This window comes from Myiozetetes cayanensis, unplaced genomic scaffold, assembly GCF_022539395.1.
Source record: "Myiozetetes cayanensis isolate MyiCay16 unplaced genomic scaffold, myiCay2020 scf32, whole genome shotgun sequence".
NCBI lineage: Eukaryota > Metazoa > Chordata > Aves > Passeriformes > Tyrannidae > Myiozetetes > Myiozetetes cayanensis.
In genome coordinates this window covers 740,972-754,022 of record NW_026087544.1, presented here as the reverse complement: position 1 = coordinate 754,022, position 13,051 = coordinate 740,972, and the positions used below count along the sequence as shown (strand labels likewise).

At 58.0% G+C, this 13,051-nt stretch overlaps 1 protein-coding gene across 1 annotated transcript in view; it reads left to right on the top strand.

Annotated features, from left to right (window-relative positions):
• The window catches only part of ITPR3 (inositol 1,4,5-trisphosphate receptor type 3), a 35,980-nt gene that overhangs the window by 21,825 nt on the left and 1,104 nt on the right, over positions 1–13,051 (top strand). The window contains exons 29-57 of the mRNA XM_050326775.1: positions 108–230; positions 412–612; positions 951–1,202; positions 1,285–1,410; positions 1,704–1,829; positions 1,935–2,055; positions 2,769–2,953; positions 3,081–3,229; positions 3,363–3,471; positions 3,615–3,705; positions 3,937–4,106; positions 4,589–4,763; positions 4,836–5,020; positions 5,359–5,559; positions 5,728–5,838; positions 6,217–6,312; positions 6,531–6,632; positions 6,896–6,982; positions 7,559–7,669; positions 8,110–8,302; positions 8,619–8,744; positions 9,249–9,421; positions 9,513–9,677; positions 10,165–10,351; positions 10,780–10,875; positions 11,243–11,367; positions 11,604–11,769; positions 12,244–12,404; positions 12,882–13,043. Of these exons, the coding sequence (XP_050182732.1) occupies positions 108–230; positions 412–612; positions 951–1,202; positions 1,285–1,410; positions 1,704–1,829; positions 1,935–2,055; positions 2,769–2,953; positions 3,081–3,229; positions 3,363–3,471; positions 3,615–3,705; positions 3,937–4,106; positions 4,589–4,763; positions 4,836–5,020; positions 5,359–5,559; positions 5,728–5,838; positions 6,217–6,312; positions 6,531–6,632; positions 6,896–6,982; positions 7,559–7,669; positions 8,110–8,302; positions 8,619–8,744; positions 9,249–9,421; positions 9,513–9,677; positions 10,165–10,351; positions 10,780–10,875; positions 11,243–11,367; positions 11,604–11,769; positions 12,244–12,404; positions 12,882–13,043 (4,275 nt within the window). The remainder of the gene's footprint in view (positions 1–107; positions 231–411; positions 613–950; positions 1,203–1,284; positions 1,411–1,703; positions 1,830–1,934; positions 2,056–2,768; positions 2,954–3,080; positions 3,230–3,362; positions 3,472–3,614; positions 3,706–3,936; positions 4,107–4,588; positions 4,764–4,835; positions 5,021–5,358; positions 5,560–5,727; positions 5,839–6,216; positions 6,313–6,530; positions 6,633–6,895; positions 6,983–7,558; positions 7,670–8,109; positions 8,303–8,618; positions 8,745–9,248; positions 9,422–9,512; positions 9,678–10,164; positions 10,352–10,779; positions 10,876–11,242; positions 11,368–11,603; positions 11,770–12,243; positions 12,405–12,881; positions 13,044–13,051) is intronic.

Here is a 13,051-nt window from a genome sequence, read left to right as displayed (position 1 = left end):
AAGGGGGAGATGCAGGGACCCCCCTGCGTGGTGGCTGGGCCGGCAGTGGGGTGGTATCTCCTGCCACTCTCCATCCTTCCCAGCTCTGGGTGTTTCTCCTTCCTCAGGGGGATGCCAAGATGATGGAGATCCTGAAGTTCACCCACCAGTTCCTGCAGAAGTTTTGTGCTGGCAATCAGGAAAACCAGGCCCTGCTGCACAAACACCTCAACCTGTTCCTGACCCCGGGGGTAAGGAGAGGGCTCCGAGGGGCGGCTGCAGGGAGCAGCACAGGGAGGGAATTGGGTGCCACTCCTGGGGCTGAGAACAAGGGATGGAAAGCCAGGAGGAGACCCTGGAGAGGAGGGGGCAGGGCAGGAGGGGTCTGCTGTTCCTGCAGCCCCAGGCCTCACTCTGTGCCCCGGTCCACAGCTGCTGGAGGCAGAGACGATGCAGCACATCTTCCTCAACAACTACCAGCTCTGCTCGGAGATCAACGAGACGGTGCCCCAGCACTTCATCCACTGCGTGGCCACCCACGGCCGCCACGTCCAGTACCTCGACTTCCTGCACACCATTATCAAGGCCGAGGGCAAGTACGTCAAGAAGTGCCAGGACATGATCATGACCGAGGTGAGCACCAGGGGCGGGAGCGGGGGCTGTACCAGGGCATCGCTCTTGGAACCTGCACCACTGGCTTCTTCCTTGAGGAAGAGCCTTCCAGCCACGCTGGCTCCTCCCTGGAGTAAGGAGCATCTCCAGGAGCCCAATGCAAGGTCCAAGAGGCAGTTTTGGAGTCCCACACACTGTGATTTTTGATTGCACTGCAAATGCCCAGTTTTCCCTGCAGACACATGTCCCTATCACCCTTCACTGTCCACTACTGTCCCCCTGCTGCAGAGGACACCACTGGCCTTGGAGGTTTCTGACCCTCCTTTTCCAGAGTGGTGACCACTGACCCTTCCCTGCAGCTCACCAACGCCGGGGATGACGTGGTGGTTTTCTACAACGACAAGGCTTCCCTGGCCACCCTCCTGGAGATGATGACGGCAGCCAGGGATGGGGTGGAGGAGAACAGTCCCCTGATGTACCACATCTCCCTGGTGGACCTGCTGGCTGCCTGTGCTGAGGGCAAGAACGTCTACACGGAGATCAAGTGCACGTCCCTGCTGCCCCTGGAGGACGTGGTGCGGGTGGTGACACACGAGGATTGCATCACGGAGGTACGGGGAGCCTGCGAGGAGAGGGATGGGGGCTTTGCACCAGCTGCCTTCTTCTGACGGTGCCCCTGCCCCCTCCCGGCAGGTGAAGATGGCCTACGTGAACTTTGTCAACCACTGCTACGTGGACACGGAGGTGGAGATGAAGGAGATCTACACCAGCAACCACATCTGGACTCTGTTTGAGAACTTCACCCTGGACATGGCCCAGGTGCATGGGGAGGGTTGGGTGGGAGGGACATGGCAGCAGTGGCTCGGATGGGACAGACCAGTGTCCCCAAGGCTCCCTCAGAGCTGCCCGTGGACATGGGCACCGTGGGGACTCGTGTAGCTGCTGCTGCAGGAGCTGGGGAGTGGTCAGGGCTCTCTGTCATGGACCCAGCAGCTGTGTCACCCACCACGTCCTTCAACTCAGCACGGTCCTGGCAGCACCGTGTGCCAGCAGCATCTGGCCAGACATGAGCCCCTCACCTGTGTGCCATCAGCATCCTCCTCCCCTCACAGATGTGCAAGAAGCGAGAGAAGCGCCTGCCGGACGCCACGCTGGAGAAGTACGTGCTGACAGTGGTGCTGGACACCATCAACGCGTTCTTCAGCTCCCCCTTCTCAGAGAACAGCACCTCGCTGCAGGTGACAGGGCACTGCATGGCTGGGGGAGCAAAAGAGCTCTCCAGGCCCCCAAAAACGAGGCTGGACACCCTGTGCTGACACACACCTGCCTGCTTTCTCCTTCAGACCCACCAGACCATCGTGGTGCAGCTTCTCCAGTCCACCATGAGGCTGCTGGAGTGTCCCTGGCTGCAGCAGCAGCACAAGAGCTCGGTGGAGTCCTGCATCCGCACGCTGGCCATGGTTGGTAAGAGCCCTGCCACAGCCGTGCCCAGTGCCCCCAGGACAAGGGACACGGCCAGCCTGAGCTGCCTGAGCCCAGCAGTGAGCTGGAGCCACCATCCCTCTGCAGGGGTGGGCAGGATGCCACAGTGAGGGGCTGCTGGCTGGGAACAGGGAGGTTCAGCTCCGGGGTGTGCTTTTCCTTGAGCTGCAGCTCAGCACAACCAGGGTGGTGTGGGGATAACTGGAGCCTGGGCTTGGCTGGGAGCTCCCTGGTGTGTCCCTGCCTGGACACAAAGCCAGCATTTGTGGTGGTTTTCCCTGGCCAGGGCTTTGCCCTCAGCATGCAGCTGCCTGACTCAGGATGAGGGTTTTAAGCACTGACTCACTGTGGAAAGGATTGCTGGTGGTTGGGCACTGGGTGGGGATTTCCCTTTGGAATTTGGGGCAGGGTGCTTACAACATCTCCACGCTGAGCTTTCCCAACCAAAAGGTGTAGCTGCTGCCTCCTTCCACCCTTGCTGGGCTGGGGGGGCTGTGGGTGATGTTGTGCTGCAGTGGGAGGGATGGGTGGAGACACTCCAGCCCCCACTGGCCTAAAGGAGTTCATTCTTGTATTTAACCCAAATCTCTGCTGCAAATGAAGTGAATGCTGGTGAAGGGGTGCCTGGCCCCGGGCAGGGTGGTGGGGCACAGCTGGGTCGGGGCTGTCCCCAACCCTGGCCCGGTGTCCTGCAGCCAAGAGCCGCTCCATCGCGCTGCCCATGGACCTGGACGCCCACGTGAGCTCCCTGCTCAACAGCAGCTCCACCAGCACCGTGCAGAGGAACACCTCCAGCTACAAGACAGCCACACGCACCTTCCCCCGCGTCTCCACCACCCCCAACCAGTGGGACTACAAGAACATCATAGAGAAGCTGCAGGTGCAGGGCAGGGGAGGGGGTGGCGTGGGGCAGGTGGCAGGAAGGCGCTGGCATCACAGGGCCCCTCTGCCATGCCCGTGGCTCCTGGACGTGCTCTGGCCCTGAAGGTGTGTGCTGTGGCTCGTAGGACATCATCACCGCCCTGGAGGATCGCCTCAAGCCGCTGGTGGAGGCCGAGCTGTCCGTGCTGGTGGACGTCCTGCACCGGCCAGAGCTGCTCTTCATGGAGGGGACGGAGGCGTTCCAGCGATGCGAGAGCGGGGGGTTCCTGTCCAAGTGAGGGCCAGGGGGTGCTGGGAGGGGCTGGGGACCTTCATCCTGTGTGGGTTGTGCCTGGAGGGTGGTGGGATGGTTCCCTCAGGGGCCCTCTGGTCCCCCCAGCTGTGTGACAATGGCTTTGCTGTGCCAGGCTGGTGCAGCACACCAAGGACCTCATGGAGACAGAGGAGAAGCTCTGCATCAAGGTGCTGAGGACACTGCAGCAGATGCTGGTGAAGAGGAACAAGTATGGCGAGAGGGTGAGCACTGTGGGCTCGTGGCAGGTCCACAGCCCCTCTCTCCAGGCTGGCAGAGCCCTCCCCTGCTCCCAGGGGTGCTCAGCGAGTTCTGCCCCAGCGCTGGCCCTGCACCGGGACACCCGTGACGTGTGTTTGTCTTGCAGGGCAACCTGCTGCGGAAAACACTCATGAACAATTACCTGCAGAACAAGAGGTCCAGCTCCAAAGGGGAGATGGGGGATGCTGCTGGGGGAGGTGAGTGCCCCTCTCCTGCCCCTTCCCCCCCTCTGTGATGCTCATACACCCATCCAAGCCCTGGCTCCTGATCCATGGTGGGGTCAGGTCTGTAGGTAGCTGCTATGATCCCACATCCATGGGAGTAAAGGATCTGGGGAGATGAAAGGATGGGCTGAGATGGCAGTGGTGTAGCTGTGCTGGTTCTCCTGCACTACCACACCATCACATCCCTCGTGTCCTCTCGCACAGGCCAGGACCAGGACTGGTCTGCCATCGCCGCTGTCCAGTGCCGGTTGGACCGGGAGGGGGCCACCAAGTTGGTGGCTGACCTCATCATGAACACCAAGAACGAGAAGATCTTCCAGGAGAGCATCCTGCTGGCCATCCGGCTGCTGGATGGCGGCAACACCGAGATCCAGGTGCTGAGGGGGATGGTGCAGCCGGGGTTTGGTGTGGGCAGCGTGGCAGTTCCAGCACAGGGACAGCGTGGGCACGGGGCAGGGCTCAGCCCTGGGCAGTGGGTTTAGCCAAAGTACCTCTTGGTTGCCTGTGTTTGTGCCAAAATCTGATGGTTTGAGATTTCCAGCCCTGTGGCTGGATCTATGGAGCCTGTGGAAGGGGCAGGTGGTTCCAGGTTATTTCTGGAGTTATGCTGATGCCCTCTGCCGGGTATTCCTAAAATGGCTCAGGGCTGTGGCTCCTGGATGGGAACTCCAGGGTTATCCCAAATTCTTTATCACAGGGAAGCCAAAAATAGTAAGTGAAAAACCCAGTGGGGTTCCAGGCAAAACCCAGGTCCTCTTGGGCAAGGTCCTGCATGCCGAGGCTGCCAGCTCAGAGGGGCAGGGACAGTTTGGACCCTGTGGTGGAGGCCTGAACAACTGTCCCTCCCTCCTCCCAGAAATCCTTTTACAACCTCATGACGAGCGACAAGAAGTCCGAGAAGTTCTTCAAGGTTTTGCACGACCGGATGAAGAAGGCGCAGCAGGAGACCAAGTCCACGGTGTCCGTGAACATGAGTGACATCGGGAACAAGCCTCGTGAGGACAAGGACGAGCCTGACCCTGGCACCAAAGGTAAGGGGAATGTCCCCTCTGCAGGGGGGGCTCCTCAGACAGCCCAGTGCTGATGAGGGGATTTCCCCCCAGGACGAGGAGACACCTTCCTGATGCCCGGCACCCCCACGCGGTACCCGGTGGCCGTGGGGTTTCGGAAGGGCCACGACACGGGGGAGCAGGGCCAGAACAACGAGATGGGGGTGACAGTGCTGATCATGGAGCCCATCCTGCGCTTCCTGCAGCTGCTCTGCGAGAACCACAACCGGGACCTGCAGGTTGGTCGTGGGGCTCCAGAGCTCTGGGGGTCAGGCTGCGGGGCTGGGATGGGGCAAGGCTGGGCTCTACCCCAGTTTGGTCCCAAAACCCCATTGCACCAGTTGCTCTGTGCCTCAGTTTCCCCACCTGCAATGCAGGATAACCTGGTGCTGGGGAGGGAGCCGTTCATGGCAGGACTGGCTGTGGGACTGAGTGCTGCTCTGCAGGTCTGCAGGTTGCAGGGACAGTCCCAGCCCAAATATCCATCAAAGTGCAGCTGGAAGGGTGTTGGCAGAGGGATCAGGACTGGCCCCCCAAGTGGTGCCACTTGGCCTCACTCCTGGACTTTGCTCGACAGAATTTCCTGCGGTGCCAGAACAACAAAACCAACTACAACCTGGTGTGTGAGACCCTGCAGTTCCTGGACATCATGTGTGGCAGCACCACGGGGGGCTTGGGGCTGCTGGGCCTCTACATCAACGAGTACAACGTGGCCCTCATCACCCAGACCCTGGAGACCCTGACTGAGTACTGCCAGGGGCCCTGCCACGAGAACCAGGTCGGGGGTCTCCCTGTGGGTCCTCAGGTTTGGGGCTTTGGGGCTCCTGGGGCTCCTGGGCAGAGTCAGGGCTGCAGGCAGGGCAGTGGTTTGGACTGGGGCTGTGCTGGGGGGTGAAGCTGGGAGGACTGGCAGGGTCTGCAATAACTCACTGCTTGGCTCCCCCAGAGCTGCATCGTGACCCACGAGTCCAACGGGATCGACATCATCACAGCCCTCATCCTGAACGACATCAGCCCCCTCTGCAAGTACCGCATGGACCTGGTGCTGCAGCTGAAGGTACCCAGAGCCCCGGGCTGGGATGGTGGGCACACGTGTGTGTGTGTGTGTGTGACTGCACATGTGTCACTGCATGTGTGTGTCACTGCTCATGTGTCACTGCACATGTGTCATGGCATGGACTCTCTGGCAGGGTCACAGGCTGTGCTGTGGGCTGGGGTGTTCACTGTAGAGGGGACCCTGCACGTGTCAGACCCTCGGGTGTGGGAACACAGGGGCTCGGTGGGACAGGGCTGGTGCTTCTCCACCGCACGAGGCTCAGGTGCCTCTGGCACAGGGGAGTCACAGGGGGCTGGGGCACAGGGGGCTTCCGCCCACCCCAAAGCCCTGGGCAGTGGCAGGGCACAGCTCCCCTCAGCAAGGGCTTCTTCTCACCAGGACAATGCCTCCAAGCTCCTCTTGGCCCTCATGGAGAGCAGGCACGACAGCGAAAATGCCGAGCGGATCCTCATCAGCCTCCGTCCACAGGAACTGGTAAGGGAACTGGGAATGCCCCAGCCTGGCCCCACTGAACCCCAGCCCATGGCTGAACTTCTTATGCCTCAGGTCCTGCTGCATTTTCTGGTTTGCATCCAATAACCATCTCACTTGCTTGGTCCTTCTGCTCCAGCTCCCCTGCCCAAGGGTTTTCTAGAGGAGGAAGTTGAGGCAGGGAGATGGGGAGCACTCACTGCCCCCCTGCTGCCTTGCAGGTGGATGTGATTAAGAAGGCTTATCTGCAGGAGGAGGAGTGTGAGAACGCCGAGGTTTCCCCCCGGGAAGTTGGTCACAACATTTATATCCTGGCACTGCAGGTAGGGAGCTGTGAGAGCAGGGACCTGCCAGCCTGGGCTCCTACTCATAGGCTGCACATTTTTCTCTGTATTTATGTACATTTGCCCCAACCAGACCGGCCTCCCTGGGCAGGCATGGCTGGCAAGTGTGCTTTGGGCTCTGGTAGAAAGCCAGCCCCCAGTTCCAGCCATCCTGCTCCCCCTGCACCCCTATCCCGCTCCTGTGGCTGCCAGTGGCTGCCCTGCAGCCTGTGCTCACTGTCACTATCCACGTGCTCTCCCAGCTTTCCCGACACAACAAGTCTCTGCAGCAGCTCCTGAAGCCGGTGAAGCGAATCCAGGAGGAAGAGGAGGAGGGCATCTCATCCATGGTATGGGGGGGCCTCGGGGGTGGAGGCAGAGCCCCTCGGGGCCACCCTGACCAGGGGCTGCAAAGAGTCTCCCACCCTTACTGAGCCCACCTGGGCTTTGCTGTTTAGGATTTGATGGATTTTGGTGTTCCCCAGGGGGACTAAAGAGAGAAAGACACATCAGTGTGGGGCTGAGCCACAGGGTGACACAGGCTGGGGGCCCTGGGGGGGTCCTGCTGTTACCCACTCTGTCCCCTTCCCTTCAGAAAGGAGGGGCTGAGTCTTTTGCTGTCGTTTCTTGCCCATATACCTTAGATCCCGACAAGATTCAGCAGGAATATGATTTCCCTGGGGTTTTGTGAGCACTGCTTTGTAATTTGTGGATTAGCAGCACTTGGATGTAATTATTGCAGGGAATCGAATGTCTGTCACCGCAGGGAGCACTCGCACCCCTTTAGAAAGCTTGAATTCATTTGCTTTTCCTTGAAGCCTCATCAGCTGTGGGAGATGTTGAGGCACGTTGTCGGAGCAGTCGGACCTGGCTCCCAGCTGCAGCCACACTCATCCTCCCCCTCTCCTTTTCCCTCTCCCCCCCAGCTCAGCCTCAACAACAAGCAGCTGTCGCAGATGCTGAAGTCGACGGCCCCGGTGCAGGAGGAAGAGGAGGATCCGCTGGCATATTATGAGAAACACACGTCCCAGATCGAGGCAAGACCTCTTGGCTCTTGGGTTTCCAGCCTGCCCATGATCCGTGAATCCCACGAGGCTCCAGACACCTCGTGCCCTGTTATTTTGCACCAGGAGCCTTCCCCCTTCCCATCCTTGTGCTGGCAGGAGCACTAGCAGAGCCCATGGAGCTGAGGGATGAGCTGCCTCCCAGACCCTTCCCTTCTCTCCCAGCAGCAGTGGGATGCAGCTGATCCAGCAGCCCCATCCTCATCCTTGGCATGGATCCCCTTGCAGATGGGCCCCCTGTGCTCCCAGGGCTGCTCTGCCTGGGTCCATTCAGAGGCTTCCAGATAAGTGCCCAGTGATGTCTGGGCCCTGTGGAGGGGAGGCAGGAGGGGAAGGCACAGCTGGGTCTAGGAGGGAGGGAACTACAGCAGGGCAGGGCAGGATCTGATGGCTCCCTGCTCCGCTTCCCACAGATCGTGCGCCTGGACCGGAGCATGGAGCAGATCATCTTCCCGGTGCCTGGGATCTGTGAGTTCCTCACCAAGGAGACCAAGTACAGGCTGTTCACTACCACGGAGCAGGATGAGCAGGGCAGCAAAGTCAGTGACTTCTTCGACCAGTCATCCTTCCTGCACAACGAGATGGAGTGGCAGAAGAAGCTGCGCAGTAAGAGCGAGGCAGACCTTCCCCAGGGGGGGATTCCAGGGTGTCAGAGCAGGCCAGAGGGCTGGGAAACCAAGGAATGTGAGCAGACCCGTTCAGAAGGTGCACTCCTGTTGCAGCAGATGGGGAGGGATGCTTTCAATATATTTTATGAACATTGGGAAGGGGTGGGGGGAGTCTGGGTCACTCCAGGGCCACCAGCTGCCCTGAGCTGAGCCCATCAGGGGTCCAGGATGACACAGGGGGTCTGGGAGGGCCCAGTCTCCCCAGTTGACCTGAGGCTGGCTGAGCTTTGTGTGTCTGCCTCCTCTCCCCCCAGGCATGCCGCTGATGTACTGGTTCTCCCGCAGAATGACGCTCTGGGGAAGCATTTCCTTCAACCTGGCTGTCTTCATCAACATCATCATTGCTTTCTTCTACCCCTATGTGGAAGCCACTTCCATGGGTAAGTGCCCCAGCACTTGCTGCTCCTCGGGGTCAGAGGGAGGAGGATCCTCATATGCAGGAAAACTGGTCCCCATACCTGTACTGCCCTTATCCATGACCTCCTTTGGGCTCCTAAAGCTCCAGGTCTTTCTTGCTGGGCAAAGGAAGGGATTGAGTCAGGATTTCAGTTTCCAGCCCTCCCACTGCTTCCTTCTTAGAGAAATCTCTCTTCTCCCTGGGCTGCACTTTCCCTTTTTGTGAAATGTGGGAAACAGTGATGGAATTTATTCCTGTTGTCAGGCAAAACCTCCATCATCTACAGTGAGATCTTGGATAAAAGATAGTAGAAAATGTATCAGTAAGAACCATCTGAATCAATACAAGTCTTTGCAGTCCAGCACCATCTCTCTCTCTCTGATAACGAGCTCATTAGTGTTCCTGCACAGCCTGGCAGCAGCAGTGCCCGACTGGCAGCTCCATTTCCCCTCCTGCCCTTTAATCTCCATGGGTCTCCCCTTCCCAGGAGTGCTGGATTCCCCGCTGATCTCCCTGCTCTTCTGGATCCTGATCTGCTTCTCCATCATGGCGCTGTTCACCAAGCGCTACGGCGTCCGCCCGCTGCTCGTGGCGCTCATCCTGCGCTCCATCTACTACCTGGGCATCGGGCTCACGCTCAACATCCTGGGGGCCCTCAACGTAAGTGCTGCCTGTGCTGGGGCACCCGAGGCTGCTCCGCGTCCCCGGAGCGCAGCAAACCCCGCTCCCTCCTGTCTCTGGCCGTTCCCAGCTGACCAACAAGATCGTGTTCGTGGTGAGCTTCGTGGGCAACCGAGGGACCTTCATCCGCGGGTACAAGGCCATGATCATGGACGTGGAGTTCCTGTACCACGTGGGCTACATCGTGACCAGCGTCCTGGGGCTCTTTGTGCACGAGCTCTTCTACAGCATCCTGGTACACTAAACGCAGGTGTTTGGGGCACAGGTGGCCTGGCTGCCGCGTTAGAAGCCAGAAGGTGCCTGTGACACCTTCCAGGGGCCGATTGATAGCAGAGGGAACAATTCCCTGCGCTCTGATCTTTGCGTGGGCTGATCTTTCTGCTTCCCAACATTATCTATTGCTGTCTCTCTCCTGGTCCTGTGCTGTATCTCTCTCTCTAATCTCTGCTATGTACTTTATCTGGGTCAGCTGGGAGACAACGTGAGCTGGCGAGGGCAGAGCCAGGGTGAATGTGGCCTATTCTTGGCTCTCCTGCTGTGCATAAGTCACTTCATTCTTCTCTGCTTCCCTTCAGTAAGCTGGGAAACTTAAAGGCTTTGTGCGAAAGTTAGTCAAGGTCTGCTGAGCGATCCAAGATCTCAGGATAAAAGGGGATATAGATAGGCCAGGCATTATCAGGAAAAGCACCCTGCAGCATTTCTTTGCTCCTGGGTCCTTTCAGTTGTTTGACTTGATCTACCGTGAGGAGACCTTGTTTAATGTCATCAAAAGCGTGACGCGGAACGGCCGCTCCATCCTGCTGACAGCCCTGCTGGCCCTCATCCTCGTCTACCTCTTCTCCATCGTGGGCTTCCTGTTCCTGAAGGATGATTTCATCCTGGAGGTGGATCGTCTGCCGGACAGCAAAGGTTGGTCAGCCCTCGCCCTGCTCGGGACCGGGCAGAGCAGGGGACGTTGGGACCCTGCTCCCTCCCTGCTGAGGAACATACATCTCTCTGGGGGTGCTCTGGGGGCCTTGGAAACTGGGAGCACTGGTTTTGGGGTCACAGAGAAGACACCTGCCTGTGCTGACACAGGGACCTCGTGCTGCAGAGAGCAGGGTTTGGGGTTAGTGGTGGCAGAGAAGGGGGTACAGAGCTGCAAATGAAGGGTCAGCACTTTGGAGTCTCACTGAACCCTGAGGAAAAGATTCAGAGCCTAGAAAAATCTAGGACAATATGAAGCAATGTTTTTTCCAGGAGGTTTGGAATCTCCTTGGAAGCAGTGGAGAAGTGCTGGGGAGCTTTGCTAAGGCGAGTGGCTGCTCTGACAGGGCTGTGGTCTCTGTTCCTTGCAGATGATCCCTTGGGGATGCAAAGGAACGTGGAGACCTTCATGGAATCGTGCAGCAGTGACAAAGTCAGCTGCTCTACTGCGCCCACTGCCTTGGAAGGTAAGGGAGCTCCTTAGGAAGGCTGACTCTTTGTGGCAGAGCAGGTTTGCCAGGCAGCTCAGAAAAATCCCAGCTTTTCCAAGACGGAAACAAACAGCCCATATTCTGGCTCATACTGGGCAAGAGGCCTGTGAATTTTGCTCTGACCCTGGCATAAAAGATGTTGAAGTAGATTCAATTACTCATAAAGGAAGTTGAGCTCCAGGAGCACTCGGCCAACGCCTGCACAGCGAGGAGCAGCTGCGGGAGCTGCTGGGACGTTGGGACATCACAGCTCCTGCACCGCCACAGGCAGAGTCACCCCTCGGGAGGGCCTGGTGCTGCAGCCCTGCCTGTGCCCTGAGTTCTGCCCTTATTCCCCCTGCAGAAGCTGACCCCGAGCAGTGGGAGCGCGCCTGTGACACGCTGCTCATGTGCATCGTCACTGTCCTGAACCACGGGCTGCGGAACGGCGGCGGCGTCGGGGACATCCTGCGGAAACCCTCCAAGGATGTGAGTGGGGGCAGCACCTGGGCCCTTCCTCCTGCTAAATCCTGCTGCATTCACTGCTGTGCCACTGCCCTCCCTGCCTGTGACACATCCAGCTCCATCCCCTGTGTTCCCCTCCAGCGCTCCCCTCCTCCGTTCCCAATCCCCCTCTGCTCCCCTCAGCCCCGGCCATGCAGTGAGGCAGCGTGGCTGGAGCAGAGCTGTGCAAGACCCCCAGTTCTCCCTCTCATCCATTACAGGAGTCCCTGTTTCCTGCTCGTGTGGTCTACGACCTCCTCTTCTTCTTCATTGTCATTATCATCGTCCTCAACCTCATCTTTGGGGTCATTATTGACACCTTTGCTGATCTGAGGAGTGAGAAACAAAAGAAGGAAGAGATCCTGAAGACCACCTGTTTCATCTGTGGTGAGCATTGGGAACACAGGAATTGCCCCAAAGTTCTTCCTCCCCTCCAAGACTGGGGGAAGGAAAAGAATTTCAACTGGTTCCTGTTTTTTATTTATCACTGCAAAACTTAAATCTGTTCAGCAAGGGGTCAGTGCACTGTGGGTACAGTGATTAAGGCCAGGTTGGACAAGATTTGGAGCAACCTGGTCTAGTGGAAGGTGTCCTTGCCCATGGCAGGGGGTGGGACTGGGTGATCTTTAAGGTCCCTTCCAACCCACACCATTCTATTATTCTGTGATTTCCCCACTGGTTTGTAGGTTTGTAGGTTTGTTGTGTGCTAAATGCCAACTAATTATTAAAAGCACTTTAAGGACACCCCTGGGAGGGGATGCTGTTATCTGTACATCCTTTCACACGTTTGCTGCTCAATTCTTACCTTCTCCCCTCCCCATCTCCTCCCTCCCCTTCCCCAACCTTCACTGCCTTTCCCAGGCCTGGAACGGGACAAGTTTGACAACAAGACCGTGTCCTTTGAGGAGCACATTAAATACGAGCACAACATGTGGAACTACCTGTACTTCATCGTGCTGGTGCGGGTGAAGAACAAGACGGACTACACGGGGCCCGAGAGCTACGTGGCACAGATGATAAAGGTACAGGGCCCCTCGGGCCATCCCAACCTGCCTGCCCTGGGGACATTGAGAGCAAGGGGGTGGCCAGAGAAAAACAGCTCTCAGAACTCCCTTTGGAAAATATTTAGTAATGCAGAAGTGCCTTAGTTCATCCTTAGCTGGGTATTTCCACTTTGCCATCCCAGCTAACACCACCAGTGTCTGTTTGATGGTCTGGGCTGTGAGTTTAAGGGTTGAACCAGGCAGGAAGGAATGTGGCTTCAAGGGGGTTTCAAGGCAAGAGAGGGAAAGGGAATTGAGGAAAGAAAATCTTCTGCATTTAAGCCCAAAAGGCTGCACAAAACAAACAAGAAATAGCCGGTTTGTGGAAAATGTGCAAAGATGTTTGCAAAGAGAATTTTTTAATCCCTAAGCACAGGCTGCCTGTGAGACCCACACAGGTCTCCTTCCTCTTCTTCTCCCCACCTCCAATTCCCCTCTCCATGGTTGCCTTTCCAGAACAAGAACCTGGACTGGTTCCCCCGGATGCGAGCCATGTCCCTGGTCAGCAATGAAGGGGAAGGGGAACAGAACGAGATCCGGAATCTGCAGGACAAACTGAACACCACGATGAAGTTGGTGTCCCACCTCACCTCCCAGCTGAACGAGCTCAAGGAACAGGTATGGGA